This window comes from Oncorhynchus tshawytscha, linkage group LG02, assembly GCF_018296145.1.
Source record: "Oncorhynchus tshawytscha isolate Ot180627B linkage group LG02, Otsh_v2.0, whole genome shotgun sequence".
Classification (NCBI taxonomy): Eukaryota; Metazoa; Chordata; class Actinopteri; order Salmoniformes; family Salmonidae; genus Oncorhynchus; species Oncorhynchus tshawytscha.
In genome coordinates this window covers 34,685,189-34,713,019 of record NC_056430.1, presented here as the reverse complement: position 1 = coordinate 34,713,019, position 27,831 = coordinate 34,685,189, and the positions used below count along the sequence as shown (strand labels likewise).

At 43.7% G+C, this 27,831-nt stretch overlaps 1 protein-coding gene and 1 pseudogene across 4 annotated transcripts; one reads left to right on the top strand and one right to left on the bottom strand.

Moving 5' to 3' along the window:
• Positions 1–72: 72 nt before the first annotated feature.
• On the bottom strand, positions 73–25,808 carry fancd2 (FA complementation group D2). 4 transcript variants are annotated; one of them, XM_024377395.2, is made up of 44 exons: positions 25,582–25,808; positions 24,530–24,599; positions 24,254–24,391; positions 24,090–24,157; positions 23,305–23,411; positions 23,080–23,140; positions 22,900–22,952; positions 22,698–22,776; positions 22,450–22,574; positions 22,240–22,327; positions 21,285–21,389; positions 20,987–21,087; positions 20,727–20,838; positions 20,606–20,641; positions 20,349–20,495; positions 14,729–14,863; positions 14,449–14,580; positions 14,174–14,281; positions 13,853–13,962; positions 13,644–13,698; positions 13,368–13,487; positions 13,099–13,172; positions 12,717–12,866; positions 12,450–12,550; positions 11,792–11,907; positions 11,527–11,635; positions 11,269–11,370; positions 11,058–11,152; positions 10,784–10,942; positions 10,363–10,479; positions 10,149–10,277; positions 9,949–10,067; positions 6,657–6,767; positions 6,427–6,557; positions 6,160–6,259; positions 5,511–5,633; positions 5,299–5,392; positions 5,045–5,116; positions 4,342–4,380; positions 4,161–4,235; positions 3,286–3,360; positions 2,933–3,079; positions 1,965–2,054; positions 73–966 (listed from the first exon to the last, which is right to left on the bottom strand). In XM_024377395.2, the coding sequence occupies exons 2-44, from the start codon at positions 24,594–24,596 to the stop codon at positions 877–879; spliced, it is 4,365 nt and encodes a 1,454-aa protein (XP_024233163.1). In that variant the 5' UTR covers positions 24,597–24,599; positions 25,582–25,808; the 3' UTR covers positions 73–876. The 4 variants fall into 4 exon arrangements, with proteins under 4 accessions (XP_024233163.1, XP_024233174.1, XP_042153188.1 ...); XM_024377406.2 differs by lacking the exon at positions 25,582–25,808 and adding an exon at positions 25,468–25,561; XM_042297254.1 differs by lacking the exon at positions 25,582–25,808 and adding an exon at positions 25,114–25,135.
• Positions 25,809–26,060: 252 nt separating this feature from the next.
• Positions 26,061–27,516, top strand: LOC112217133 (annotated as a pseudogene).
• The last annotated feature ends 315 nt before the right edge of the window (positions 27,517–27,831 follow it).

Sequence of the window (27,831 nt, the reverse complement as noted above, 5' to 3'; positions counted from 1 at the left end):
CTTGCACTCCATGGTGTGGGAACGGTGAACAATGAGCTGGGTACATTGTTTACTACAGTTTCACACAATCAATCAAGCTTGTCAGACTGGAAACAAGTCTAACTTGTTTATTATTTGTATTGGAATGATACAGTAAATCACACTGTATCAGTTGATCCATCATCCAGGGACCCAGTTCATACACAAAATGTTAGCATTTTTGACAAAAAAAAAGTAGACATACTAACGCGCTCTCATGTTTACAAACATTGAGGTGATTCGATTAAGATGGCCTGAGCACACAGGTAGGCTTAGTTAGTACAGGGTGAAAAATGTATCAGATATATATTGGAACCTGCTGCCCCCCAGCATGAAAAAGCAAAAAACTAAAGTAATGTATATTAAGCACGCGGAGTAATGAGTAGGATTCTTTTTCCCATCCAAAAGTGATTGCTTTTGATAAAAACGCTTTATCTGCCTTCCCAATGAAGATCAGTTTGACAATTCAAACATATATGCAACTTAATATTAGGAAGTTGTCCATGTTTTTTACACTCAGTGTATCTTAAAAGGTAAATCAAACTTCACTCAACAGCTTTCTGCAACATCAGAATTTTATTACATTATCTCAGTCTCAAACCTTAGTGTCTGAATTAGTTCAGCACTCCCTAATGCTGTTTGCAGCATTTATAACATTCACTAACATAGTGACCCCTCCTTCCCCAGTAATCCCCTAATTGTCTATTTTCTCAATGGCAGCAAGGCACTAGGAATCCCCTCTTTGTCCTCCCTGACCTATTCCTATCTGAGGGAGCAAAGGGATATGGGTTATGCAAGGTTAGTCTGTTGACACCAAAAATGCAGGTCACAGAGATGACAGTATTCCCCCACGTTGTCCTAATCATCGGAGTCATCTGTGATTTCATCATCGTCCCCCTCTGCCTTCCGGTTGCCTTTCTTCTTCCCATCTGAGTCGCTTTCCTGGGCCTGAAAGAAACAGTAAAAATTCTAAATCTCTGGTGAATCTGTCACAACGGGGCATTGGGCTGGAAAACATCTCCCTTTGCAAGCAGGGAAGCTAGGGAAGTACCTCTGTGATAAACACACAGAGCAGTGTTTTAAAGGGTTACTGTACAACAGTGTTTCCCAAATCGGATCCTACCCCTAAAAGCACACGTTATTGTTGTAGCCTTGTACTAGCACACCTGATTCAACTGATCTACGAATCAATGAGTTGAGTTTTTCTGGGGCAATATATATATATATATACACACATATATTTTTTTAAAGTGTTGGGGGTACTCGAGGACTGGACTTGGGAAACACTGCTGTGCCAAAAATCTCCCAACTAACAGCAGGGCTCAGTGCTCCTGAACGTGCCTCACTGTTGTTTCCTAGATCTTGCCAGTAATTAATTAACCAGGAACAGAAACAGTACAACTTATCTTAACAGCCCAGTGTTCCACACACAGCTGCCCATTTCCCCATCAGCTGCCTGTAAACCTCAATGTTACATAAGGATGCATAGTCACTTTACTCCTACCTACATGTACAAATTACCTTGACTAACCTGTACCCCTGCACATTGACTCGGTACCTGTACCCCCTGTATATAGACAGGTTATTGTTATTTTATTACTTTATTTTATTTAGTAAACATTTCCTTAACTCCATTTCTTGAACTGCATTGTTGGTTAAGGGTTTGTAAGCAAGCATTTCAAGGTAAGGTCTACCTACACCTGTTGTATTTGGCGCATGTGACAAATAAAATTTGATTTGAGGATCCTCTACAAATCTACCGGTTCTTGGGATTGCAATAGACAGAAAGCTTGCAGAAAATTAAAGGTTAAAAAACAGCTTTCGTCTCTTTTTTTAATGTGAATTTAGAACATTGTGTTTCAATCAAAGATGTAGCAAAGATAAATGTAATTGCTAAAATAATTTAACTCAATACAGTAGCTTTAAAAGTCAATTATGGCCAGTACCTCATCCTCTGACTGCTCCTGAGGAAGCGGGGAGCCTGCCTCCTCCTCTTCATCACTCCCCTGTGAGCGCTGAGAGAGGATCTCTTCACCCTGCAACACAAAGGAACACGGCAAAATGTGAAGAATAGCATTAGATGAGCTATAAAACAGTACATTTTTCTCTCTTCCCCATGGCAAAATGTGTGTAATTGCAGGAAATTAGCTTAAAAACTGCTAAATTCTATTAGACTCATGACAAAATGTATAGAATAACATAAAACTGTACATTTCTCTCTGCCCCATGTCAAAACGTAGGTGCTGCCTCTACTCCACTCAGCCTATAGACAGCCACAGTCTATTCCCACCCCTTCCCCACTCATTTCAATCAGAGGGTGAGGGGTGGCTACCAGCCCCCCCTGAAATATGATTGGCCACCCTTGGGACCCCCCATTCTCATTGGGTCAGAGCACTGTCCAGCTAGCTCAGATTGAAGAAGAAAAGATGGTGCGTTCGTTCTGATTTTCCACATGGTCTGGAATAATTTTGGGGCTGCTCAAGTTTAACAAGATGAAAACACTGCTGGCACTGACCCTGGACCGCTGGCAAGCTAAAACGAACGCACCAAAACAGTACCTAGTCGTCTGCGCTTCTGTCATTAGAAGGAAAACTTTCAGAATGACAGAGTGTATGCTGAATACGGTCTGGAACCAAACTCGGGAGTCTTTGTCCATGGTATGTTCACATTCAATTACTATATTTAAACATAAGGTAGGCAACTATAATAAAACTCACTTCATATTTTGTGTCTTAATTAGTACCCTTGAAATAACTTAATTAAATCATCCGTTCACTGTTTTAAAGGGTCAAAAAATATTACAGGGGAGGACCCCCGTCTACAATTTTGTCCCCCAATATCTACACCACAATTTCACCCTTGACACACACGATGAGACCCCTCTCAGTGCAGCAGCAAGTGGCCCATCCAGTACCTTGAGGTCTCTGTTCTTGAGGTTACCCAGCCAGAAGGCCTCCTGACAGTGGTTGAGGGTGAGCATGGCCTTCACTCTGTACACAAACTGCTCCAGGCTCTTCTTCAGGGCTGGCACGTGGTTGGTCAAGATGGTGTCCTGGCGGATCTGGGAAACAACACCACAGGTAGCCACACACAAATAGTATGACAAAACATGCCTTTTCATGTCACACACAACCTCATAATCAAGACTTCACTTATATATATATGGAATCTCAAAAGGGATGCAATTTTTTCTTCATATGTTGGCTAGCGTCAATCACACAGGTTTCTGTGGCTAGGACAGGAGCAGTGTTGGAGGCTGGGTTGTACCTTGGAGTGTCCACACATGTGGTGGAGCTGCCTGGTGCTGAGCTGGAAGGTCTTCAGCAGGCTCTGGACATCCTCCTGAGACAGAGCGGACACACACAAACAGTCACACCAAATTACACTGAACCACTGAACAACCGCAGGACTGACTATTTTAAAGTTGTAGATTTATTGTGTTGATGGATTTCTGTTGTATTATGTATTTATTAGGGCTCTGCTACCCGACCTGAGCCCGACATTATGCTTTGGGGTTAGGGCCTGTTTTCTTCATCAATAACTAGGGTAGGGACAGGGCTCGGGTATCACTAAATAAATCAAAACTTTTTGAAGCTGAGCCATTTACTCGTGCTCTGCTGCGTAGTACAATCATATCTGACTAAGATTATAACATGGTGTCATAAAATAACACAAGAGATTATTTCACAGAAAATAATGTTCCTTGAGTTGAGAGTGATGAAAAGTAGCTATCTCATGTCTCTTCATTGAGCAGATTCCCAAATGGAGCCGCTGCTATGGTTACTCACAGATTCAGAGCCGCTATGAGCTGAGCACGTGCAGAGTGAACAGCGGGTAGGGAGCGAGTGACAGAGAGGAACAGCCAATGGATTTACTGATGGAGGAAGTTATTTCTGATTTTGTGCCGGGCCTTTAATTTGGCAAAAGCAATCAGGCCTGGGTAGGGTAGGACCTGAACGACACGGGCATAGGCGGGGCTCGGGATTGAAATTCATGCCCGTGCAGGGTTCTAGTATTTATGACTATTATAAATTGAGTCAAATAATTCAACATGAGCTGCTATTGACACCATGTAATGTTTCTTTATTGAATATGAAATAAACCATTCTCTCTAGTATTTTTCCCTGTCTTTTGGCTTATACCTTGTGCTTTTTAAAACTGAAATCCAACAATGGCATCCCCAGCTTCAGGAAAGACTCCAGGAAAAGACGGCCATACTAGCAACAATAACAACATAAAAAGCCAATTAATATAATATCATTAGTTATGGAATGTGTCTGACAATATGGCAGGCAGAGAAAATGCTAATGTGCTGAGACTCACCTTCAGGCACACATTGAGCACTGGTCTGTTGTCAAACACCTGACGAGGGAAGATGAAGGAGACACAATAGATTACACACATTACATATAGCTTCTCAACACCCAAACCCAGTCAGCAAATTGACATGCACACAGCCCTGCACACGCGTACACACACTCCCCTGCAAATGTACACACTGGGCATGGAGCCAGCAGAGCATGACAGATGTCTTAATCTCCCTCCATCCAGAGTGCGTGTTGGAGAGGCATAAAACATGAGGAAACAGGGGAACAGGTGAAAACATGTTGACATGCTTGCCATTTAGGGCAGGGACAATACCAGTCCCGCGATACTCGTTAGTATCTTGGCAAGGAAACAAAACACAGAGCAGATTTAGGAAAACAGCCCTAATGTTGGAAACAAACATTATGTTGTCACATCCAGAGTCACATTTATTTATTGTCCAAGCTGTAGCACACAATATTTTACATACAGCAGGACCAAAGAGTTTGGTCTGCTTCGTGTTTTCATTTTTGTCATGGGAAAAAATATTCCAATACTGGTATCGTCTCGGCCCTATTGTCGTTTAGTGTGGGCATAGTCATCTAAACGCTGTTTCCAGCCATGCATCTTCCAAAGTGAATTGAACAATCATAACACATCATGTGTTTGAATAAAGATTAACCCATTCATGACTAGCTCCCAGTGTAAACATACTCAGTACCTTAACCAGGTTGACCAGGATGTGGAAGTCTCTGACAGCCAGGTTCCATGTTAGCAGCTTCTCACTCATCACCTGGACACAGCAAAGGGTTAATAATGTCCCTTTAAAAATCACACACAAATACTTGCTGAATGTATGCAGTCCCACACAAGTGTATCATAGTCACTGCACGATGGCTACCAGCACCGCCTTGCTCCACTGGCAGTTCCTCTGTTTTTGTCTGTGACTGTGCGTCATGTTGGGTAACTGTGTACCTCAGTGTTGTCACTGTTTCTGCCAGGGGGAATCTTCCTCACAGCCTTCTCCAGCACTCCCATCATCCCCTTATAGAACACCAGGAACGTCAGCCTAGAGAGAGAGGGACAAGAGAGAAAAAAAAGGAGGGGAACAAAGGCAAACAGGGCACTCGTATGTAGAGGTCAGGAGAGATAGTGGTAGTAGTACACACATATGTACCAGCATCTACCTGTTGAGAGTGGGCCAAGTTCTAGAGCTGGCATCTTTGGCTGAGTTGAGGAGCTCAGGGATGCCCTCTCCAGCTATCTCCTCCACCGCCTTCAGAACATCATCAGTGTGCTCCAGGTAAATACTACAGAGAAGTAGAGTGTAGAGGAGAGGAGGGAACTCAAACATCATGAACACCATGAATATTATCTTTCACCTTAAAGCTATTGGGAGCATGGCAATCACAATAGCAGTAGAAGAGCTGCAATAAATGAGGTTACAAGGCTGTTGGGACTCCCCTATAGAGTAAATTACCCTTTCCAGTGTTTGCAGTATACTGACATGCCATGGCCACCTTAATGGGATACTTAAAGGGATGTATCTACTTCCCCAGAGTGAGAAACCAGCTTTATGACTTGGTGTCCAGTACTAAAGGAAGTTAGAGGTAGTTTTGTAAGCCAATGTTAACTAGCGCAATCACGAAATCAGTTAGCAATTGTGCTAGCGCTAGTTAGCAACTTCCACTCAATTGCATGCAGACATAAAAATGGTATCCACGAGTTAATCTGACTCTGGGGAAGCAGATAAAGGCCCTCATTGCCAAATCCACAAAGTATCCCTTTAATTTATGAATCTGCTCTACATGATCAGTGAATCCTTGTGAGACACACCTGAGGAGAGTTTGGAGAGTCTCGTTGTGTTTGGGTCCTTTCTCTCTGTCTCCGCTGGTAGTCACCCACTCCTGGCACAGGAACCGCCGGGCTAGGGTTGCTAGAGGGAGAGACCGTTCTATGCTGAACTGATCCTCATTGAAAATGCCACTTTTCAGAACATCAATAAATCTTCAGAATTCACTGGATTGTCATAGAATTGATCCTGATAAAGTCAATTTTACTGTTGCATCAATCCTATAGAAATAGATGGAGTGTGTGTCTCACCAGTCTGCTCCCTGTATGTAGCCTGGTGCCCTCCTCTATCAGCCACAGTGCTAAGCAGCTGGGAGAGACAGAGAGCTATGCTGAGGCTAGGAACCGTGCTATGGAAGTTCAGCAGGTACTCAAAGCTGTGTCTGAAGACCAGAGATAGGGAGAACAGTTATACCATACTGTGCACACACACACACACCCCCAGAGCTGTCTGATCTGACAGGGAATGTTTCTCCACTCACTTTATGAGCTGGTCCATGGTCAGTTCAGGCCCTCCCTCCTTCAAGCGGTCAGCCAACACTCCCAGAGTCTTCTTCAGCAGGCCACGGTGCTCTGGCTGGGAGAAACCAGACCTGACAAACAGACTAGTGTGATTCACAAGAACTACTGATACAACTGACAGGACCATAGGCTACAGCGACCAGATCCATAGAGAAGGAAAAACCTGTCCTGGAGAGAGTGTGTGCAGGTGTGGTTGCAGCCCACTAACACACCGGATTCCCAAATGTTGAATCAGGCAAAGTACATTCGGAAAGTATTCAGACTCCTACACTTTATCCATATTTTGTTACTTTACAGCCTTATTCTAAAATGGATTTAAAAAATGTTAAATCCTCATCAATCTACACAAGAAAATTCAAGAAAATGATGTCATGGCTTTAGAAGCTTCTGATAGGCTAATTGACATCATTTGAGTGAATTGGGGGTGTACCTGTGGATGTATTTCAAGGCCTACCTTCAAACTCAGTGCATATTTGCTTGACATCATTGGAAAATCAAAAGAAATCAGCCAAGACCTAAGAAAATAAATTATAGACCTCCACAAGTCTGGTTCATCCTTGGGAGCAATTTCCAAACGCCTGAAGGTACCACGTTCATCTGCACATCAATAGTACGCAAGTATAAACACCATGGGACAACGCAGCCGTCATACCGCTCAGGAAGGAGATGTGTTCTGTCTTCTAGAGATGAATGCACTTTAGTGCGAAAAGTGCAAATCAATCCCAGAACATCAGCAAAGGACCTTGTGAAGATGCTGGAGGAAACCGGTACAAAAGTATCTATATCCACAGTAAAACGAGTCCTATATCGAAATAACCTGAAAAGCCGCTCAGCAAGGAAGAAGCCATTGCTCCAAAACCGCCATAAAAAAGCCAGACTACGGTTTGCAACTGAACATGGGGACAAAGATAGTACTTTTTGGAGAAATGTCCTCTGGTCTGATGGAACAAAAATACACATTTTTGGCCATAATGACCATCGTTATGTTTGGAGGAAGATGAGGGAGGCTTGCAAGCCGAAGATCACCATCCCAACCGTGAAGCACAGGGGTGGCAACATGTTGTGGGAGTGCTTTGCTGCAGGAGGGACTGGTGCACTCCACAAAATAGATGGCATCATGATGGAGGTAAATTATGTGGATATATTGAGGCAACATCTCAACACATCAGTCAGGAAGTTAAAGCTTGGTCGCAAATTGGTCTTCCAAACGGACAATGACCCCAACCATACTTCCAAAGTTGTGGCAAAATGGCTTAAGGACAACAAAGTCAAGGTATTGGAGTGAACGTCACAAAGCCCTGACCTCAAGCCTATAGAAAATGTGTGGGTAGAACAGAAAGTGTGCGAGCAAGGAGGCCTACAAACCTGACTCAGTTACACCAGCTTTGTTAAGAGGAATGGGACAAGATTCACCCAACTTATTGTGGGAAACTTGTGGAAGGCTACCGGAAACATTTGACCCAAGTTAAACAATTTAAAGATAAAGCTACCAAATACTAATTGAGTGTATGAAAACTTCTGACCCACTGGGAATGTCCACTGGGAATGTGATGAAAGAAAAGCTAAAATGAATAATTCTCTACTATTATTCTGACATTCCACATTCTTAAAATAAAGTGGTGATCCTACCTGACCTAAGACAGGGAATTTTGCTAGGATTAAATGTCAGGAATTGAGAAAACAGAGTTTAAATGCACTTGGCTTAGGTGTATGTAAACTTCTGACTTCAACAGTACATAAATATTCCAAGCCTTTTCCTATGATACTCGAAATTGAGCTCAGGTACATCCTGTTTCCATTGATCATCCTTGAGATGTTTCTACAACTTGATTGGAGTCCACCTGTGGTAAATTCAATTGATTGGACATGATTTGGAAAGGCACACACCTGTCTATGATAAGGTCCCACAGTTGACAGTGCATGTCAGAGCAAAAACCAAGCCATGAGGTCGAAGGAATTGTCCATAGAACTCCAAAACAGGATTGTGTCGAGGCACAGATCTGGGGAAGGGTACCAAAAAATGTCTGCAGCATTGAAGGTCCCAAAAGAACACAGTGGCCTCCAACATTCGTAAATGGAAGTAGTTTGGAACCACCAAGACTCTTCCTAGAGCCGGCCGCTCAGCCAAACTGAACAATCTTGGGAGAAGAGCCTCTGACAGAGCTCCAGAGTTCCTTTGTGGAGATGGGAGAACCTTCCAGAAGGACAACCATCTCTGCAGCACTCCACCACTCATGCCTTTATGGTACAGTGGCCAGATGGAAACCACTCCTCAGTAAAAAGGGGCATGACAGCCCAGTTGGATTTTGCCAAAAGGCACCTAAAGGACTCTCAGACCATGAGAAACAAGATTTTCTGGTCTGATGAAACCAAGATTGAACTCTTTGTCCTGAATGACAAACGTTATGTCTGGAGGAAACCTGGCACCATCCCTACGGTGAAGCAGCATCATGCTGTAGGGATGTTAGGAGACTAGTCAGGATCAAGGGAAAGATGAATGGAGAAAAGTACAGAGAGATCCTTGATGAAAACCTGTTCCAGAGCGCTCAGGAACTGACTGGGGCGAAGGTTCACCTTCTAACAGGACAACGACTCTAAGCACACAGCCAAGACAATGCAGGAGTGGCTTCAGGACAAGTCTCTGAATGTCCTTGAGTGGCCCAGCCAGAGCCCGGACTTAAACCCGATCGAACATCTCTGGAGAGCCCTGAAAATAGCTGTGCAGCGATGCTCCCCATCCAACCTGACAGAGCTTGAGAGGATCTGCAGAGAAGAATGGGAGAAACTCCCCAAATACAGGTGTGCCAAGCTTGTAGCGTCATACCCAAGAAGACGCAAGGCTGTAATCTCTGCCAAAGATGCTTCAACAAAGTACAACAGAGTAAAGGGTCTGAATACTTGATCAGTTTTTTCTTAATGAATTTGAAAAAAAATCTTTAAAAAAATGTTTTTGCTTTGTCATTATGGGGTATTGTTTGTAGATTGATTGATAAGAGAAAACTATTTAATCAATGTTGGAATAATGCTTTAACGTAACAAAATGTGTAAAAAGTGAATAGTTCTTTCCGAATGCACTGTATATTAGAACTGGGCTGGAACAAAACAACACCAACCTCTCCGGGACCACAGTTGCCAAACCCTGAGTAATTGTCATTTTGTTGAAGGTGAGGCGCTGTGATGATACTGTCCTGAAAGGCAGGAGTGTGCAGGTGGTGTTGTGTGCAGGTGGTGTTGTGTCGAGGTGTGACTGACCAGCTGAAGGTGATGTGTAGAACCTGTAGGAGGAGCTGGTAGGCTGAGGACAGCAGTTGATGCTCTCTCACATCCAGGCCTGAGGCGTCCACCACCCCCTGGTTCTCAGCCAGAAGAGTCTGCAAACAGCAGGAAAGTGTCACAAAGAGGGACACTACAAACAATGAGCTAAATGTGTGCCAGGCAAAATACATTTATACCTGGAAGTGATTATGGCAGTTCTCCAGGTGGGTGCAGAGGGTGGGCAGCAGCTGGACACAGCAGGCAGCAATGTCCTTAGGGCTCTTCTGCTGCAGGTGGGAGAAGCCCACGCTCTTGTCTGTTTTTCCCTGCAGCCAGGAGACAATGTGGAAAATGAAAGAGAAGCTTATGTTATGACTCACACAACTCACACAGTGTGTGTGTGTGTCCTACCTTGAAGAATGGGACTCTCTTGGCAGGGGCAGCAGTCAAACTGAACTCCAGTTTGCGCCACATATCCTCCAGCAGGAAGACTAACTCTGCTGGGCCGAGCTGCACCTCCTCACGCACCTGCACAGGACCACAGCATCTCTTTACAGCACACAGAGACATTGGAGGGATTCTAACTAGTGTCCCTGGCTTTATTTGAATGTGTATGAGACACCTATAGGGTACACAGTTGGGGCCAATTTGGTGTTAACGGAGTCAAGTCAGAGAAAATTGCCTAACACCTTTATTATCATTGTTCAATTCAGTCAATTAATTTCCATTCAACTCATTAAATTGGCATGGTGTTCAAATGGAATTAGAGCCCAACCCTGATGGTGTACGGTGTGTGTAATGTGTCCAGGCTCTGGGCTGGGTGGTGTCCTACCTTGCTGTGAAGCTCACTGTCCAGCAGAGAGCGGGAGAGCAGGCCACACTGCAGCACACTGAGCACCTCCATGTCCAGCTCTCTGAAGAAGTGCCGGTAGGAAACCAAACTGACCCCAGGCCTAGTGGCCTCCTGAACCTTCTCCTTCTCTGCATCGTCCTGCAGGGGTAGAAGGAACACCAAAAAAATATAATTGAATTCCCTAGTAAAGAGAGTTCTGTAAGAGTCACATAATGTGACGTAGGTGAGAGGTCAGAGGTCTGTGTGTGTTCACCTGCTGGGTCTCTTCTGCCTCTGTGCCCTCCTCCAGCTGAGAGCTGTCTGCTGACGGGTTCTTAGCAGGGGCTTTCCTCTTCTTACCAGTACCCTCTGCAAGACAACCACCACAATAAGTGTTGAATCTCATCTCAGGAAAAAGAAAAAAAAGAAAATAATGATATTTTCCCTGGTCAGTATACAGAGTTGTCCCTTTTAGATTTGCTTACCTTTCTTTCCCTTCTTTGGAGCAGCAGAGGAGCTAGACACTGGAGCTCCCTCTGTACTCTCCCCATCAAAGTTGGCTAGAGGAGGGGCATAGCCAGGGGTTGCTGAAACAAAAAAGCAGGAACGGTCAAATTAATGGAAACAAAAAAGCAGGGATTGTCAAATAAACAGTCCATGGAATTTTCACATTTTCTAAAGCGTGTAAGATTGAAACATTATGATCAGAAAAGTGTTGATAAAACACGTGTGCAGTATAGTACCTGCCAAAGTCCTCTCCAATAGAGTCTGGAGGTAGGTGATGTTCTGAAGACGAGTCACCACCTTCATCTTCATCTCAGGGTCTTTCTGACTGCAGAATGCATTCACAACCTGTACACACACACACTCTCTCTCTAAAGGTCTGTGCGCAAAAATAAACTCACATTGGCATATACAACACAAAGAAATCATACGGACTCCACAGCAAATATATGTATCTCGCTATAGACCAGAATTCTCTTGTCTAAGACAAGAGTCTGTGGTAACCTCTCTAAACCAGTTGATGGTCTGGAATAGCAGGCCACAGAGGAACTCTCTCTCAGGCCTGGACAGGCTCTCTGACTTCTCCACCACATCCATGTCAGTCAAGATCAGAGGGCAGCCTGCAAACAGACACCCACACACACAGACTCCCATTAGAACCGCAAGAACCAGAGCAGATCTCATACACTCCCAGTAGGCCATGTCGAAACACCATGCGTCTGCTGCCATGTAGCCATACATGATCTACAGTGCCTGAAGTGTTCTCACGTTCAAAAAGTACTTGTACATACAGAAAAAAGAGGAGTATGAGAAGCACTGCTAAGGCACACAATAGTCAAATTTTGATAAACAGAAGGTGCTCTTTGGTAAAAGGGCTAAATTGGTTATCAAAAAGAAAGGAGGACCAAGGCACTCTTCATATAATTAAATAAAATGCCTTTATTTGTATGGCATGTTAAAGTTTTATGTTCAATGGAAACAAAGTTTTTTAAACTTCATTTCCATTGAACATGCCATACGAATAAAGGCATTTGAATTAATTATATGAAGAGTGCCTTGGGTCCTCCTTTCTTTTTGAGTACTTGGACATAGTTCAGTAGACTTTTTGGCCCAGTGAGAACCAGTTCATGTGTGTCCCTGCTCCATCAGGATTCCTCCTCACCCAGTAGGGCATCGATCTCCTCCAGGTCTCCCTGATGCTGCTGCTCCTCACACAGCCTGAGCAGCCGGAAGAACGGAGACAGGCACAGAGGAGACACTCGCCTACAGAACCACACATAAGAGAGAAATACACTGTTAAGATGCTCCACTTCAAAACATTCAATAACACTATTGCTTTATCCATATCACATCATGATTCAACTCTGTATGGACATTCTGCATTGTTTTGCATTAGATAATCAAAATTGTAGCCAATGTAGTGTCTGACCTCTGGGTCTTGTTGTTCCCAGTCTGGCTCCACAGTTCCCCCTTGTGTTGGAGGTCATCAGACAGTAGTTGCAGCAGGTTGATAGCAATGCCTCCCTGACTCTCTTCATCATCCAGGTTGTACATCATACAGGCGGGGAAGGGGACGGACCTAGGACATACAAGGGGAGGAAGAGAAGAAGGTAGGTTATTACTGGGACTTGGACCCAGTTACATTGTCAGAGAAACTACCTACATAACACACTATTTACAAAATACACATTGATGCGTTTCTTGAAATGTCAAGACATCATAAGTACAGTTCTGTAATGACTTGCTGCCAGCCGTATATAGTTGACCTATATTACCTCCACCCAGTCCCTGGGCAGTAGTGCACCACTCACCCAGTTATATCTGGTCCCAGATCCACCACAAAGTCTTCCTGGAAGTCCTCCAGCACACTCTTCCCTATCCAGGCCTGCGTGAAAACACCAGATGCACAGTAGCAGGGTTAATAGCTACCCTTTTAAATATGGCAGTGTCCCAGAGTTGTCATAACATCTACAATAAAAAGGGTCCATTTGGTTTATAAAAAAGGTGAAGTATCGTTGAAAGAGGACCATAAAAGAGCTATAAAGTGTGTCTTGAGGGTTTATGTGAGATGCAGACAGACCTGCACCAGAGGGTCCAGAGTGCAGGTGAGGACCAGGTTGGCTAGTTCATCATAGTAGAGAGCAGCAGCTTCAGGAGAGCTTTCACTGCACGACCGTACCAGCTCCAGCAGGGCCGTCACCTACACAGATAGGTCAGCACACACTTATGCATATAGAGTAGCACACACCATCCACTTACAGGCATTCTCCCAGCACCAGGAAAGGAAAACTCTTAAGAGTGCATCAGCCCTTCACTCAGACTGTACATAGACAGTGGCCCTGCCTATACCACTCACCTGTCTGTATGTCTCCTTGGGCAATGTGCCACCTTGAGAATCCTCCACTTTGGGCCTAGAGAGAGAAGACTCAGAATTTACAAAATGGATACTGAGGCACAATAAGTCTCCCCACTAAGTGGAAAAATGAGAGGCATCGTTTCCACCAGGAGCTAACAGGATTGAGTCTGGTAAGTGCAGAGTGGATGTGAGAGGGCAGCAGTTTCTACCTGCTGGCCCCCATGCTGCCCACCACCATGACAGCACCGATGATGCCAATGCGCTTGTACTTGGGCACGGTGCTGGAGAGCTGCTTACGGACCACTATGTGCATGTCATCCTGAGAACAGAGACAGAGGAAGCAGATGTGGATATGTGGCATAATGAATGACACAGGGAGAAAGATACAAGCAATACAGAGAATAATGTACAGATAAAAACATGGCACCACATTACCTACCATCTCTGTGGTGTGGTTGTTTCACAGCACTATCTTCAGTGTTGCTCCCATAGAAATGAAATAGGCCTATATATCCTTGAGTGACCCTCACCTGGATGTGTGTGCCCTGCTGCTGTTGTCCGAAGGCCAGGCCACTGAGCAGGTGGAAGAGCCTGCGGATCTGCTGGGGAGTCAGGTTCTCCATGTAGTCCAGGATACCCTTCAGACACACACACACACACACACACACACACACACACACACACACACACACACACACCAGGGAGAGGTTAGTAACACCGACCCTGCTCTCAGTCAAATACAGAAGATAGATAGATGGCTTGTGATCAGTTGGAAAAGATGTCATGGGGACAGTTGAATCCTCACCTTGACAAAGACGGCGTAGAGGGCCATCTCAGAGGGTTTCTCGGTCACCAGGCCACAAAGCAGCTCCAGAGCCACGTCCACCTCACCACCCACGCCACTGCAAACATGGGTCACCAGGGAGCCCACCACCTCCTAATAAAAAACAGAAATAACCATACTCCTGAACACTCACACAGAGAACAAGAACTGAAAACGCTTGACAATGGAAATGAGTACAAGTGAAGCATATTTTAGCCAGCACACATGCATAAAGACATCATTTCTACACACACGCACAGACCTGCTGGCAGTAGGAGTCAAAGGCAGTGAATGAGAGTCTGTACATGTGTCCACCGAAGGGCACCACACAAGGGTCAGGGGAACGCAGCAGACTCTGGGCCAGGGCCAAGATGGAGGGAAAGTAACCTCTCATCACCTAAAAACACACACAGCATCAGCACCACATTAACACCTCAGTCACACAGCTCATCTTTACTTCATACTATTTAATTTTCTCAAATCGGCTTCCCTTTCCTCAGCCCCAGTTCCATCCCTCAGCTATATACCATAGGACATTTACTCACTGCTCTAGAATGTAGTAAATATGGGTGACTTCAAGAGAGCGCTACTAAATGAATGTCTAAACTTAGTTGTTTTCTTTGCCCCATGTCTTTATGAATCACATACAATTATTAATGGATTCTCTACAATATTAGAGCTTTAAAACGCCCACATTAGTAGAAATCCACTTTTTCGAGCTGAAAGAGCTTACCCATGATGTTACACAACGATTTAAGTCAATAAATCATTGTTTTAGACAAAGTATGATATAATTGGGCTTGAAGAGACAAATCCGAAATGCCCACTTCGTGCAAATCTGTGTAAATGCGGTGTCTTTTCTTTGATGACAAATTATTTATTTTCAGCCTTATTTTGTTTCAGGCCTGGGTTTTATTTGAATGTTATCAACCACCAGCATGGCATTGTTTATACATCAGAAACAAATGCAATGTTATTCCTCTTTGTGACTGAGATGAGCCAAATAGCCTTGTGTCCACCTGAGCCATGGAGCAAATAAAAATAGGACAATTATCATAATCTATTGGATAATTATTCAAATTCCACTTTTTTTATTTTATTATTCTGTATAATATATATATATATATATTATACAGTGCCTTCGGAAAGTACTCAGACCCCTCGACTTTTTCCAAAAATGTTTGCATTAAATTTTATTTAAAAAACAATTTTCCCTCAATCTACACACAATTATCCACAATGACAAAGCAAAACCAGGTGTTTAGAAATGTTTTCAAATTTATACATATATGACTGAAATATCACATTTACATAAGCATTCCGACCCTTTACACTTTGTTGAAGCACCTTTGGCAGAGATTATAGTCTCGATTCTTCCTTGGTTTGACACTACAAGCTTGGCACACCTGTATTTGGGGAGTATCTCCCATTCTTCTCTGCAGATCCTCTCAAGCTCTGTCAGATTGGATGGGGAGCGTCACTGCACAGCTATTTTCTGGTCTTTCCAGAGATGTTCAAGGCTCTGGCTGGGCCACTCAAGGACATTCAGAGACTTGTCGCAAAGTCACTTATAGTCTTGGCTGTTTGCTTAGGGTTGTTGTCCTGTTGGAAGGTGAACCTTAGTCTCAGTCTGAGCGCTCTGGAGCAGGTTTCCATCAAGTATCTCTCTGTACGTTTCTCCGTTCATCTTTCCCTCGATCCTGACTGGTCTCCCAGTCCCTACCTCTGAAAAACATCCCCACAGCATGATGGTGCCACCACCATGCTTCACCGTAGGGATGGTGCCAGGTTTCCTCCAGACATAACGATTGTCATTCAGGACAAAGAGTTAAATCTTGGTTTCTTCAAACCAGAGAATCATGTTTTTCAATCGTCTGAGAGTCTTTAGGTGCCTTTTACTGAGAAGTGGCTTCGTCTGACCACTCTACCATAATGGCATGATTGACAACCATCCCTGCAGCACTCCACCAGAGTGGTATGTCAGAGTGACCATTAGGTTCTTGGTCACCTCCCTGACCAAGGCCCTTCTCCACTGATTACTCAGTTTGGCCGGGCGGCCGGCTCTAGGAAGAGTCTTGGTGGTTCCAAACTTCTTTCATTTAAGAATAATGGAAGCCACTGTGTTCTTGGGAACCTTCAACGCTGCAGACATTTTTTGGTACTCTTCCCCAGATCTGTGCCTCAACACAATCCTATCTCGGCGCTCAACGGAAATTCCTTCGACCTCATGGCTTTGTTAATGCACTGTCAACTGTGGGACCTTATTTAGACAGGTGTGTGCCTTTTCAAATCACATCCAATCAATTGAGTTTACGACAGGTGGACTCCAATCAAGCTGTAGAAACATCAAGGATGATCAATGGAAACAGGATACACCAGAGCTCAATTTCTAGTCTCAAACCAAAAGGTCTGAATACTTATGTAAATAAGATATGTTTACTTTTAATAAATGAGCAAACATTTCTAAAAACCTGTTTTCACTTTGTCATTATGGGGTATTGTGTGTAAATTAATGAGGAAAAAATGTATTTAATCAAATTTTTGAAAAGGCTGAAACATAACAAAATGTGGAAAAGGTCAAGGGGTCTGAAAACTTCCTGAATACACTATCTCTGACCATTTTATAAATGGTATAATTGCATCACATGATAGCATTTTGCAAACCAGCTCCCCCCAAGACAGATGGTTTTGACTCCACTGCTTTGATTGGTGTAGCGTTATCTAGAAACCACAAGTGTCTATCCAGATAATGAAAAGGCATCCGCAAAATAAAACTCAAGGAATTTATAGTTAGATGCAATTTTCAGGGTGCATGACCATGAGCAAAGTCATTCTAGCCTATAAGTACATTTTCCCCTTTGAGAACCATGAGCACGGGCTAACTTGGCTTTGCTGTATCACAGCCGAAGCCTGCCAGCAGCCTAACGTTACCTGCTACAGGTTGCACCGTGTCCATTACAATGTAGAAAAACACATACCAGCCATCTTTCAAAAGGTAACCATATTAACGGAACTTCATCTTATTCTTTCTAACTATTTATTCGGCAGATTCGCGGCCGCAATTTATGAAAGATGCCAAAACTTTGGCGATAACAATAGATGGTGAAGTCAAAGATAGGCCAGTGGTTTCCATCAGAGATAAGGGGTGTGCAACTATAGTTTAGTACAACATCAATGTCAACAGACAAAGAAGTGCAAAGCTATTTTGCTAGCAGCCACAAGTAAATTAGCTCACAATGAAAAAGCAAGATATTTTTTTGCAAAAAACAATGCATGGCCATCATATTTCTGTGTATAATAGACAGAATGTAGCCAGCGACATTTCCTAATGTTTGTTTGAAGTTCATCTCGCATTTGAACTTTCTATCAGACAAAAACTACACCAGAGAGAAGTAGCCTACACATCAGTCAGAGCGCTGTCTGGTGATGCAATGAAGAGAGCAAATACACTCCATGACCAAAAGTATGTGGACAACTAACTGCTCGTCAAACATCATTCCAAAATCATGGTAATTAATATGGAGTTGGTACCCCCTTTGCTGCTACATCAGCCTCCACTCTTCTGGGAAGGCTTTCCAGTAGATGTTGGAACATTGCTGTGGGGATTTGCTTCCATTCAGCCACAAGAGCATTAGTGAGCTCGGGCACTGATGTTGGGCGATAAAGCCTGGCTCGCAGTTTGCGGTCCAATTCATCACAAAGGTGTTCGATTGGGTTGAGGTCAGGGCTCTGTGCAGGCCCTTCAAGTTCATCCACACTGATCGACAAACCATTTCTGTATGGACCTTGCTTTGTGCATGGGGGAATTCTCATGCTGAAACAGGAAAGGGCCTTCCTGTGGCCACAAAATTGGAAGCATAGAATCGTCTAGAATGTCATTGTATGCTGTTGCATAAAGATTTCCCTTCACTGGAACTAAGGGGCCTAACCCGACCCATGAAAAACAGCCCCAGACCATTATTCCGTCTCCATCAAACTTTACAGCTGGCACTATGCATTAGGGCAAATAGCGTTCTCCTTGCATCCGCCAAACCAAGATTAGTCCATCAGACTGCAAGATGGTGAAGTTTGAGTCATCATTCCAGAGATTGCGTTTCCACTGCTCCAGAGCCCAATGGCGGCGAGCTTTACACCACTCCAGCCGATGCTTGGCATTGCCCATGGTGATATTAGGCTTGTGTGCGGCTGCTCGGAAGTGGAAATTAATTTCATGAAGCTCCCGACGAACAGTGCTTGTGCTGACGTTGCTTCCAGAGGCAGTTTGGAACTCTGTAGTGAGTGCTGCAACTGAGAACAGAAGACTTTTACGCACAATGAGCATCAGCACTCGGCGGTCCCGTTCTGTGAGCTTGTGTGGCCTACCACTTCGCAGCTGAGCTGCTGTCACTCCTAGACGTTTCCAATTCACAATAACAGCACTTACGGTTGACGACGGCAGCTCTATCAGGGCACAAATTTGACAAACTGACTTGTTGGAAAGGTGGCATACTATGACAGTGCAACGTTGAAAGTGACTGATCTTCAGAAAGGCCATTCTACTGTCAATGTTTGTCGATGGAGATTGCATGGCGGTGTGCTCGATTTTATAAGCCTGTCAGCGACAGGTCTGGCTGAAATAGCCAAATCCACTAATTTGAAGGGGTGTCCACATACACTACCGTTTGGGGGTCACTTAGAAATGTCCTTGTTCGTGTGTCAAGTACATTAGTGTCTAGTTTGAGAAACAGACGCCTCACAAGTCCTCAACTGGCAGCTTCATTAAATAGTACCCGCAAAGCACCAGTCTCAATGTCAACAGTTAAGAGGCGACTCTGGGATGCTGGCCTTCTAGGCAGAGTTCCTCTGTCCAGTGTCTGTGTTCTTTTGCTCATCTTAATATTTTATTTTAATTGGCCAGTCTGAGATATGGCCTTTTCTTTGCAACTCTGGGATGCTGGCCTTCTAGGCAGTCGCCTCTTCACTGTGTTTTGCTGCAGGGGGGACTGGTGCACTTCACAAAATAGATGGCATCATGAGGCAGGAAAATTATGTAGATATATTGAAGCAAAGTCAGGAAGTTAAAGCATGGTCGCAAATGGGTCTTGCAAATGGATAATGACCCCAAGCATACTTCCAAAGTTGTGGCAAAATGGCTTAAGGACAACAAAGTCAAGGTATTGGAGTGGCCATCACAAAGCCTTGACCTCAATCCCATAGAAAATGTGTGAGCAGAACTGAAAAAGCGTGTGTGAGCAAAGAGGCCTACAAACCTGACTCAGTTACACCAGCTCTGTCAGGAGGAATGGGCCAAAATTCACCCAACTTATTTTGGGAAGCTTGTGGAAGGCTACCTGAAATGTTTGACCCAAGTTAAACAATTTAAAGTCAATGTTACCAAATACTAATTGAGTGTATGTAAACTTCTGACCCACTGGGAATGTGATGAAGGAAATAAAAGCTGAAATAAATAATTCTCTACTATTATTCAGATATTTTACATTATTAAAATAAAGTGGTGATCCTAACAGACCTGAGACAGAGAATTTGTACTAGAGTTAAATGTCAGGAATTGTGAAAAACTGAGTTTAAATTAATTTGGCTAAGGTGCATGTAAACTTCCGACTTCAACTGTAGATCATTAGAATACAAAGCAAAAATTGGGCCTAAGAGATATATCTATTTGGCCCAATTTTTGTTTTGTATTCCACGGATTTCATTTATAGAACAAGCCCACGTCATCACACACAAACCTGCAGCCACTAGCTTGTCAGTTGATGTTCAAAGTTAGCACCGTTCTGCCCTCGGACAGAGTTCTATTTAGCAGCGACAATAGGGACAAGAATGGGGCTAAGGACAAGCTTCACTTAGAGATAGACAGGACTACTGTAACAGGACCTTCCCACCTGTGCATAGCCCCTGAACGTTTTCTGTAGCAGAGCCTCCTGGATTTGTCCTGCTCTCACTTTGACCTTCAGCACCCTCTCAGCTCCACGCCGGCTGTGGTTGGCATTGGTGGAGTGCAGGATGAACAGCACCAGCAGGTCAATGACCTGACCGACAGACACACGTGCACACAGGATCAACGAGTCATCTGCCAAGTACCAGCCCGTATGAAATTGTAGGAATAGAGGAGAATCCGAGAAAGATGTGTCCAACTTACCTTGTGATCCTCTGCTGTGTCGACATTCTCTATAGCCTGCAGAACAACACAGGGAGAGTCACATGGTGAAATAGTAACTGGCTGTTGATATAACACTTGTAGAGTTTCCTATTCTCCCTACCTTAAGCCAGGCCTCAGAGGTGGTCTTCTGGAAGCGCACTGCAGACTTAATGCCATCCAACACCAAGGCAACACTGTCCTGGCTGCTGCTGGATGCTGAGGTGTTGGAGGACCTGATGGAAAAATGTGACCAGAAACAGCCTTGCCATTTAGAATAACTGTAAATATAAAATCCCACTAAAGGTAGTGCTATGTGGATTCATAACAGTATGCAATGGTGCTCTGCGGAGATTAGGAGGGTATTGGTGTAAAATGTCTCACTCGGTTGTCCCCTTGCTCTTCATGCGGCTCTGAGAAGCCTGCAGCACCGGAGGGAGAACACACAGCTCCAACTCCAGTTTCTTACGCAGGTCACACACCACCTGATACCCCACAGAGAACCCAGCACCACTCAGTGAGACCAATACACATCATCATCACTGCAGATTGTAGTCTGTAATGGGGAAACATTTTGTGTGGTGGTAATATAGAAACTTTGAGGCACTTTTCATTTGTTCTTGTTATTAGAAAGAGAAGTGCAAGACTACATGCAAGGACACCACTGTGTGTAACCTCTGACCTCTAGGGCGTCTGAGGAAGAGATGGAGTGTAGGATGAACTTCACCACCACAGGCAGGTCCTCCAGCTGGACAGCAGACAGGGTGGCCATGACAGACACACGTACCTGACACACAGGACCACAGACGTTTTAGGACAAAATGTACATTATGGAGTGTGCAATTTTGTCTGTATTGTTTTAATGTATTGATTTTTGGTACAACTTTGTGGTAAAGGAGCACTTTGTCGATGCAAAACTAATGTGTGTGTAAATAGAAAATTGCTGTCTCATCTAAGTAAGGACCATAGTTACTCATAAGACAGCTATTAGTCAACAAGCCACTTGATGAAATTTCCTCAGGATAACTGTAGGTACATAGGACATCAGTCAATAGCATAATTGTTACACGGACAAATGATGTCAGTGTAATGAGTGAAATTGGCACGCCCTGACCATAGAGAGCCATTGTTTCTCTATGGTGAAGTGGGTCAGGGCGTGACTGGGGGTGATCTAGTTTGTTTATTTCTATGTGATGTTCTAGTTTGTTTTCTATGTTGGTGATTTGTATGATTCCCAATTTGGGGCAGCTTGTAATCATTGTCTCTAATTAGTAGTGGTTTTTCCCACTTGTGTTTATGGGATATTGTGTTTTGAGTTAGTGCACGTAGAAACTCTGTAGTCACGGTTCGTTGTTAGTTTATTGTTTATTTGTTTTTGTCTTCGCTTAGTCTCACTTACTAATAAATAATGTGGAACTCAGCAGCCGCTGCGCCTTGGTCCGACATTTATTCTAACGAACGTAACAGAAATACACCTTTGCATAAATAAGCCCCGAGCTGTGAACACATCATGAATAATTGAACAGATCCAACACAGTGTAATTCTACTCTTATTGACTCCCCAATGAGAGCTTTAGCCAGAAACAACAATAAATGGACTATAGACTATGAGTGTGTTTGTGTGTGTGTAGGGCTACCTCAGCCAACAGAGTGGAGCTCAGATTCAAGCTTGAGAAAGCATCCAGGATTGGCACAGTCAGCTGAGTGTTTTCCTGGAGTAAGGTGCTAAAGAGGAAAGGAGATAGAGAATAGGGGGTAGATACAGCAGATGTTCACATCACTGGGACTATCTTATCATGACATCACATATTACCACACAAGACTGCCTCTAACAGGGCTCCACCCACTTTAGCTCCCTGGCAATGTCACTGTGCTGGGAGTCCTCCAGGATCTCTGGCAGACTGGTGATGATGTCACACTGTATCTCAACCGAAGCCACAGAAACCAGCTGCATCAGCTTACCTGCTAACTCCTATAGCGACAGGGTACAATTAGGTCAGAAGGAAGTCAGTCTAGTCCTGCTACTTAGTGGTAATATACAGGTGGAATAAGTGTAGACAATAGGTTAGATCTGCTGTCATAGTAATATGAGTACCTTGCTGTCTATGATTCTGTCCAACCACTTGAGCTGGTTGACAATAACACGAGGGATATTGAGACCATCCTCTCCGGCACTACAGGGAATAGAAAGGCAAATGTAAAGGGTCATTTGGTTAGAGTACAAGAAAATCTATATAGTCAACTTGTATGTGTAAGGCTACAAACAAAATGTTTTTTTTGTTTTTTAAAGCACTTACCCATCAAACATGAACTCGGGAAGCTTCTCAAACAAAGTGTTGATTACCAAAACCTAGAACAAAAAGAAAAGAACATGTGGGTTTCAAAGTTCATACCTAGTGGCCAATGGCAAGGAAAGACCTCACAGTTCAGACACTACTCAGGCCAGTGTGTTTTTGCATAGAGAGAGGCTGTCATACCTGCAGCATCTCGATCCCCAGCAGCATGCGCAGCAGACTCTCCTGAAATGAGCTGACAGAGCTGGACCACAGACAGGACACAAAGTGACACAATCATAACGACATTTATGTTTCCATGAAACAATTACAAAATGTTATACTGACACTAAGCAAAGGTTTATTAGAATTTGATGGCCCCCACAGAGAGCCAGGTACCATGGTATCCTTAGGGCTGTGTGGGATTACCTTGAGTCCCCATCGGCCAGGCGTGGTACACAGGGGAGGAGGCAGTTCCTGAACCTCTCAGGATCCTCAATGTGAGACTCCAGTCCTGTGATGAACTCCTGCACAATCTGTTGGCCATCAAGGTTAGAAAATCAGGCACGCTTTATAGCCTTTACAATTTTTATTGTGGACTGTCCACTCTCGTCTCTAACATTAAGATTCAAAAATTCCAAACAGTCCCTACAAGTCAGATTTCTGAATAAACTTCATTTGGACGTACTACCTCTTGTCCTCTGATTTCATCCTTCTCCCAGTGAAAATAGGAGTCAAAATACCCACAGGAAAGTATTATTAAACCAACTTCAAAATGCAGGTCTCAGTTTGTGGTTATCACAGTCTGTTTGCTCATCACCTAAGGCACACGCACAAAACGGAAGTACAAGCACACGATGCATGCAAACTAACCGAAGTCTTGCAGGTGTTTACATGGTTTTGAGCACGTACCAGGTGATCGAAATCTCAACGACAGTAACAGTGTTTTGAAAAGTTGTGTTAGTAATGGTTTCTTGTGGATATTTCTTCTCTACTTTCTACCCGAATAAGGACCAACCACACAAATAACCAATACGTTCAAATGAAATGTTATTCAACATTCTGGATCGTCAAGCTCATGAAGGGACATGTTCCAAACAAACGTATGGCATTAAACTCACTGTGTAACCATGGTGGTATCACAGCCTGATTTATTAGGCAACACGTTTTACAGAATGTGCAATAACAAAGAGTATTTGAAACATTATACTCACACTGGGGTATCTAGGACTCTTTTTCAGACGTTGCTGCAGTCTCTTTTGGAAAACCACTTGGTCCACAGCTTACAAAGCAATACAATTATGCATTATCCAACAATTTCCAGTTTAAAACAATAGTCAGTCAATATGTTGATGATGTTGGTGTGTGTCTTGCTTACCAATCTCATTGGATGTACTGCCCTGTCTCAAGATAACACCAGCCTCGTGCAGAAATTGGCCAAAGACTGAGTCAATACTGGTGTCCTCCTGAGCCGTGGTCTTGGTCTGATGGCCAGTGGTCCTACTCTTCTTGGACTCTGAATGAAGGAGGGGATAAAGCACTAATGAACTGACAGACAGTACATGTAGCGAGCTAGTTTGTGCATTGTACTCATGACATGAGACAGGTCAAAAACAAATACAGTCTGGTGGTTTGGTTTGTTTGGGAGCCTTACTTGACACATCTGGTGGTGCAGCACTTTCGCTTTTGTCCACAGAGGAGCGTCTCTTCTTTCGCATCATCCTCTGTAAAATGTTACCACAGATAAAACAATGAGAAATATATTTCACCTGATGCATACATGTGAAGCATCTGCTTGGCTTTTCCAGAAGCCCACTGGCTGTGGAAGATGTAACGAATGTTTCAATACCCTATTCTGTTCCCAAAACTAGAATTTGATATGAACAGAGTGGACCAAGTTTTTTTACACTTTACCCTTTGAAAAAAAGTTGTTTAAGAATTGCGTTGTTTAGGAGAGAAAACGTGAATTTAGTTGAAGCGCACTTCACATTGGAGGTGTTGCCTAATGGAAATATGCAGATGTATGCTAGAACGAGCCAATAGGATCTTGCTCTTGTTGGCTCTGCCCACCTCCTTGTTTGTTATGCCCACTATGACTCATTTATTCCAATTGGAAACGAAAGGTTGAGGTCTATCTTGGTTTAGTAAAAAAAAAAATTCGTTGACGTTACTGTATCAGACAAGGCGGGTTCACGTCAAAGAGCAATGGTTTGTCTGATTGTAGCTTGCTAAATTTACCTGTTCAGACACAGGCTAAAAGCCACTTGACGATGACATGACGCTGAAATTCATGGTTAGCAGGCCATTTTACAGCCTACAATGTTACTGGCGCAAGTTGCCCTCGAGGGCCTCCCGAGTGGCGCTACGGTCTGAGGCACTGCATCTCAGTGTTAATTAAGAGGAGTCACTAAAGACTCTGGTTCGATTCCAGGCTGTGTCACAACGCACAATTTGCCAAGTGTCGTTCGGGTAGACCTTCATTGTAAATTAGAATGTATTCTTAACTGACTTGCCTAGTTAAAAATGTTCAATAAAAATAAGTAGCTAACATTGTTAGGTTGAGAAATTGGCTAGGTGACTACTGCTACTTACATTAACTGTCTAACTTGAAATATTGTTCGAGTGGATTGTCACGGAAGCGTGGCCTACATCAGGTACTTTATTTTACTCACTTAGCTAGGAAGAATAGCAAAGAATGAAACTTACTGTACGAACCGGTGAACGAAACTGTTGTCAAAGTACAGGACAGATTCCCGCGCGTGTTTTGCATTGAGGGATCTTCTAGAAAGTCTAGACAGTGGCGATAGCAAAATCTGTGAAACACATGACTGGGACTGGATTTAGACACCCAGGAGGTGTCATTATTTTTATCGTCTTAAATTATTCATGAACATTGTTATTTGTTCTGGATAAGACATGCTTATGCCATTTTAATTATACAACATATCCCCCCAAAATGTAGACTTTCCCTAAAATGTTCAGGAAGAACCTCCCATTTCCCTGTTGAGTACCCTGGGCGGTACTGATTCATTACGCCGATTCTGTTGCAAAACGTTTCTAAAACAGAAGCAAACTGAACGAAACGAGGAGGAACCTACCTAAATTTGTCCAATAGAAACCCTCGTTTTCGTTGCAAAACGCAACTGTTTGGACTAATGAGCACACCCGTTGTATAAAAGGTCCAGCAACAGTCCTGTTAAGCAGACAGAAGCGTGGTTGATGTCTATCAGCAATATGTCTGGAAGTGAGTTATACAACATGACCGCAAAGCTTATTTCAGGAGATTTTTTTAAATTCTCGTCACTTGTCGGTAAAGTGGTGCTGATCGAGAATGTGGCGTCTCTCTGAGGTACTACCACCAGGGATTACACCCAGATGAACGAGCTCCATGAACGGTACACCGACAAGGGTCTCGTGATTCTGGGGGTGCCCTGCAATCAATTCGGACATCAGGTAAATCCGGGGGGGTGGATTTCTCAACACTTAATATAGGGTAATGTAACTTTCTGATCATAGCTCATCATCAATGCAAACTTGGCAGGTGCAGACCAGACTGCTCTGACCGGTTGGTAGTTGGAGTGTGGTGGGCAGGTGGAGCACAAATTAATCTGTTCTTGCTGTGGTTCAATAAACCTGTGAGTGACCTGGTACTATTTGGACATTGTCCCACGCCAGGTTCTATAGTCCTCAATCCAAAAATGAAGGGGAAAGAACATGTGGGGTTCTTTACATTTTATTGAGGGTTCTGGTTATGACTGGACAAGGGACTCATTTTGATAGACCACTTGAGGTCAAACATCGAACTTTGCCTGTACATATTACATATTCTTCCCACAATCTACTCCTACAGGAGAACTGCAATAACGAAGAGATTCTGATGTCCTTGAAGTATGTCCGACCGGGAAATGGCTTTGAGCCCAACTTCCAGCTCCTTGAGAAAGTGGATGTGAACGGGAAGCACGCCCACCCCCTGTTTGTGTACCTCAAGGAGAAGCTGCAGTTCCCAAGCGACGATCCCATGGCCTTAATGAACGACCCTAAATGCATCATCTGGAGTCCCGTTGGCAGGAATGACATCGCCTGGAACTTTGAGAAGTTTCTCATTGGGCCAGACGGAGAGCCATTCAAACGCTACAGCAGGAGATTCCCGACCATCGACATTGAGGGTGACATCAAGAAGCTTCTCAACACGGCAAACTAAACCGTCCCACTGTTGGTCACACAGAGGCAATGGGGAGGAGTAGAAATCATGCCAATGTGGGTGTGATATGCATTTCAAAGTATAAAGTATTGATGCCTTGCATGTATGGGCACACCTTGGAAAATGTCCCTGGCTGTAACTCAAAAGGCAACAGTTGGACTTTCAACAGCTTACTGTTCAATAAATACTTCCTCCTCCTCACAAGCTCTGTGTGACCACAGCACCCATTATATTTTTAAATCATGTACTGTGCTCTCCTGTGCGAAATGCTACTGTGTTCTGAACTTTTATTAAATGAAGCCATCCTTTGAAACCACACCTTTTGTGAGGGGGATATCTGATGAAATATAAAAGTCTTAACATAACAGTTGCATTGGGCCCATGTAAAGCATGACTGTCTTAATGTAACAAGTTTACCAAATAAATATTTTTACTAAGGATCTTTGTATTCTTGTCAGTCTTCATAGTATTTTACAGGTGTTTGGTGTGCGTAATGCTTAGGTCCAATGTGAAAGTTTGGCAACAATATGGTGTAGGGTGAGGTTTCCTTTAGATGCTAATCTTGGGTCAGTTTTGCATTTCTCACACTAATAGTTAAGTTTAGCATGGGGAAGATGATTCTAGATTTGAACACCAGAGCCAAACATGCTGAAAGAGGGATTTTTCAGAATAGTGAAAGTAGCCAAACCAGGAAGTGCAAGTCATTCTGACCAGCAAAATCAGGCTTTTCAGGTTCTGCAGTGAATAACTTCCTT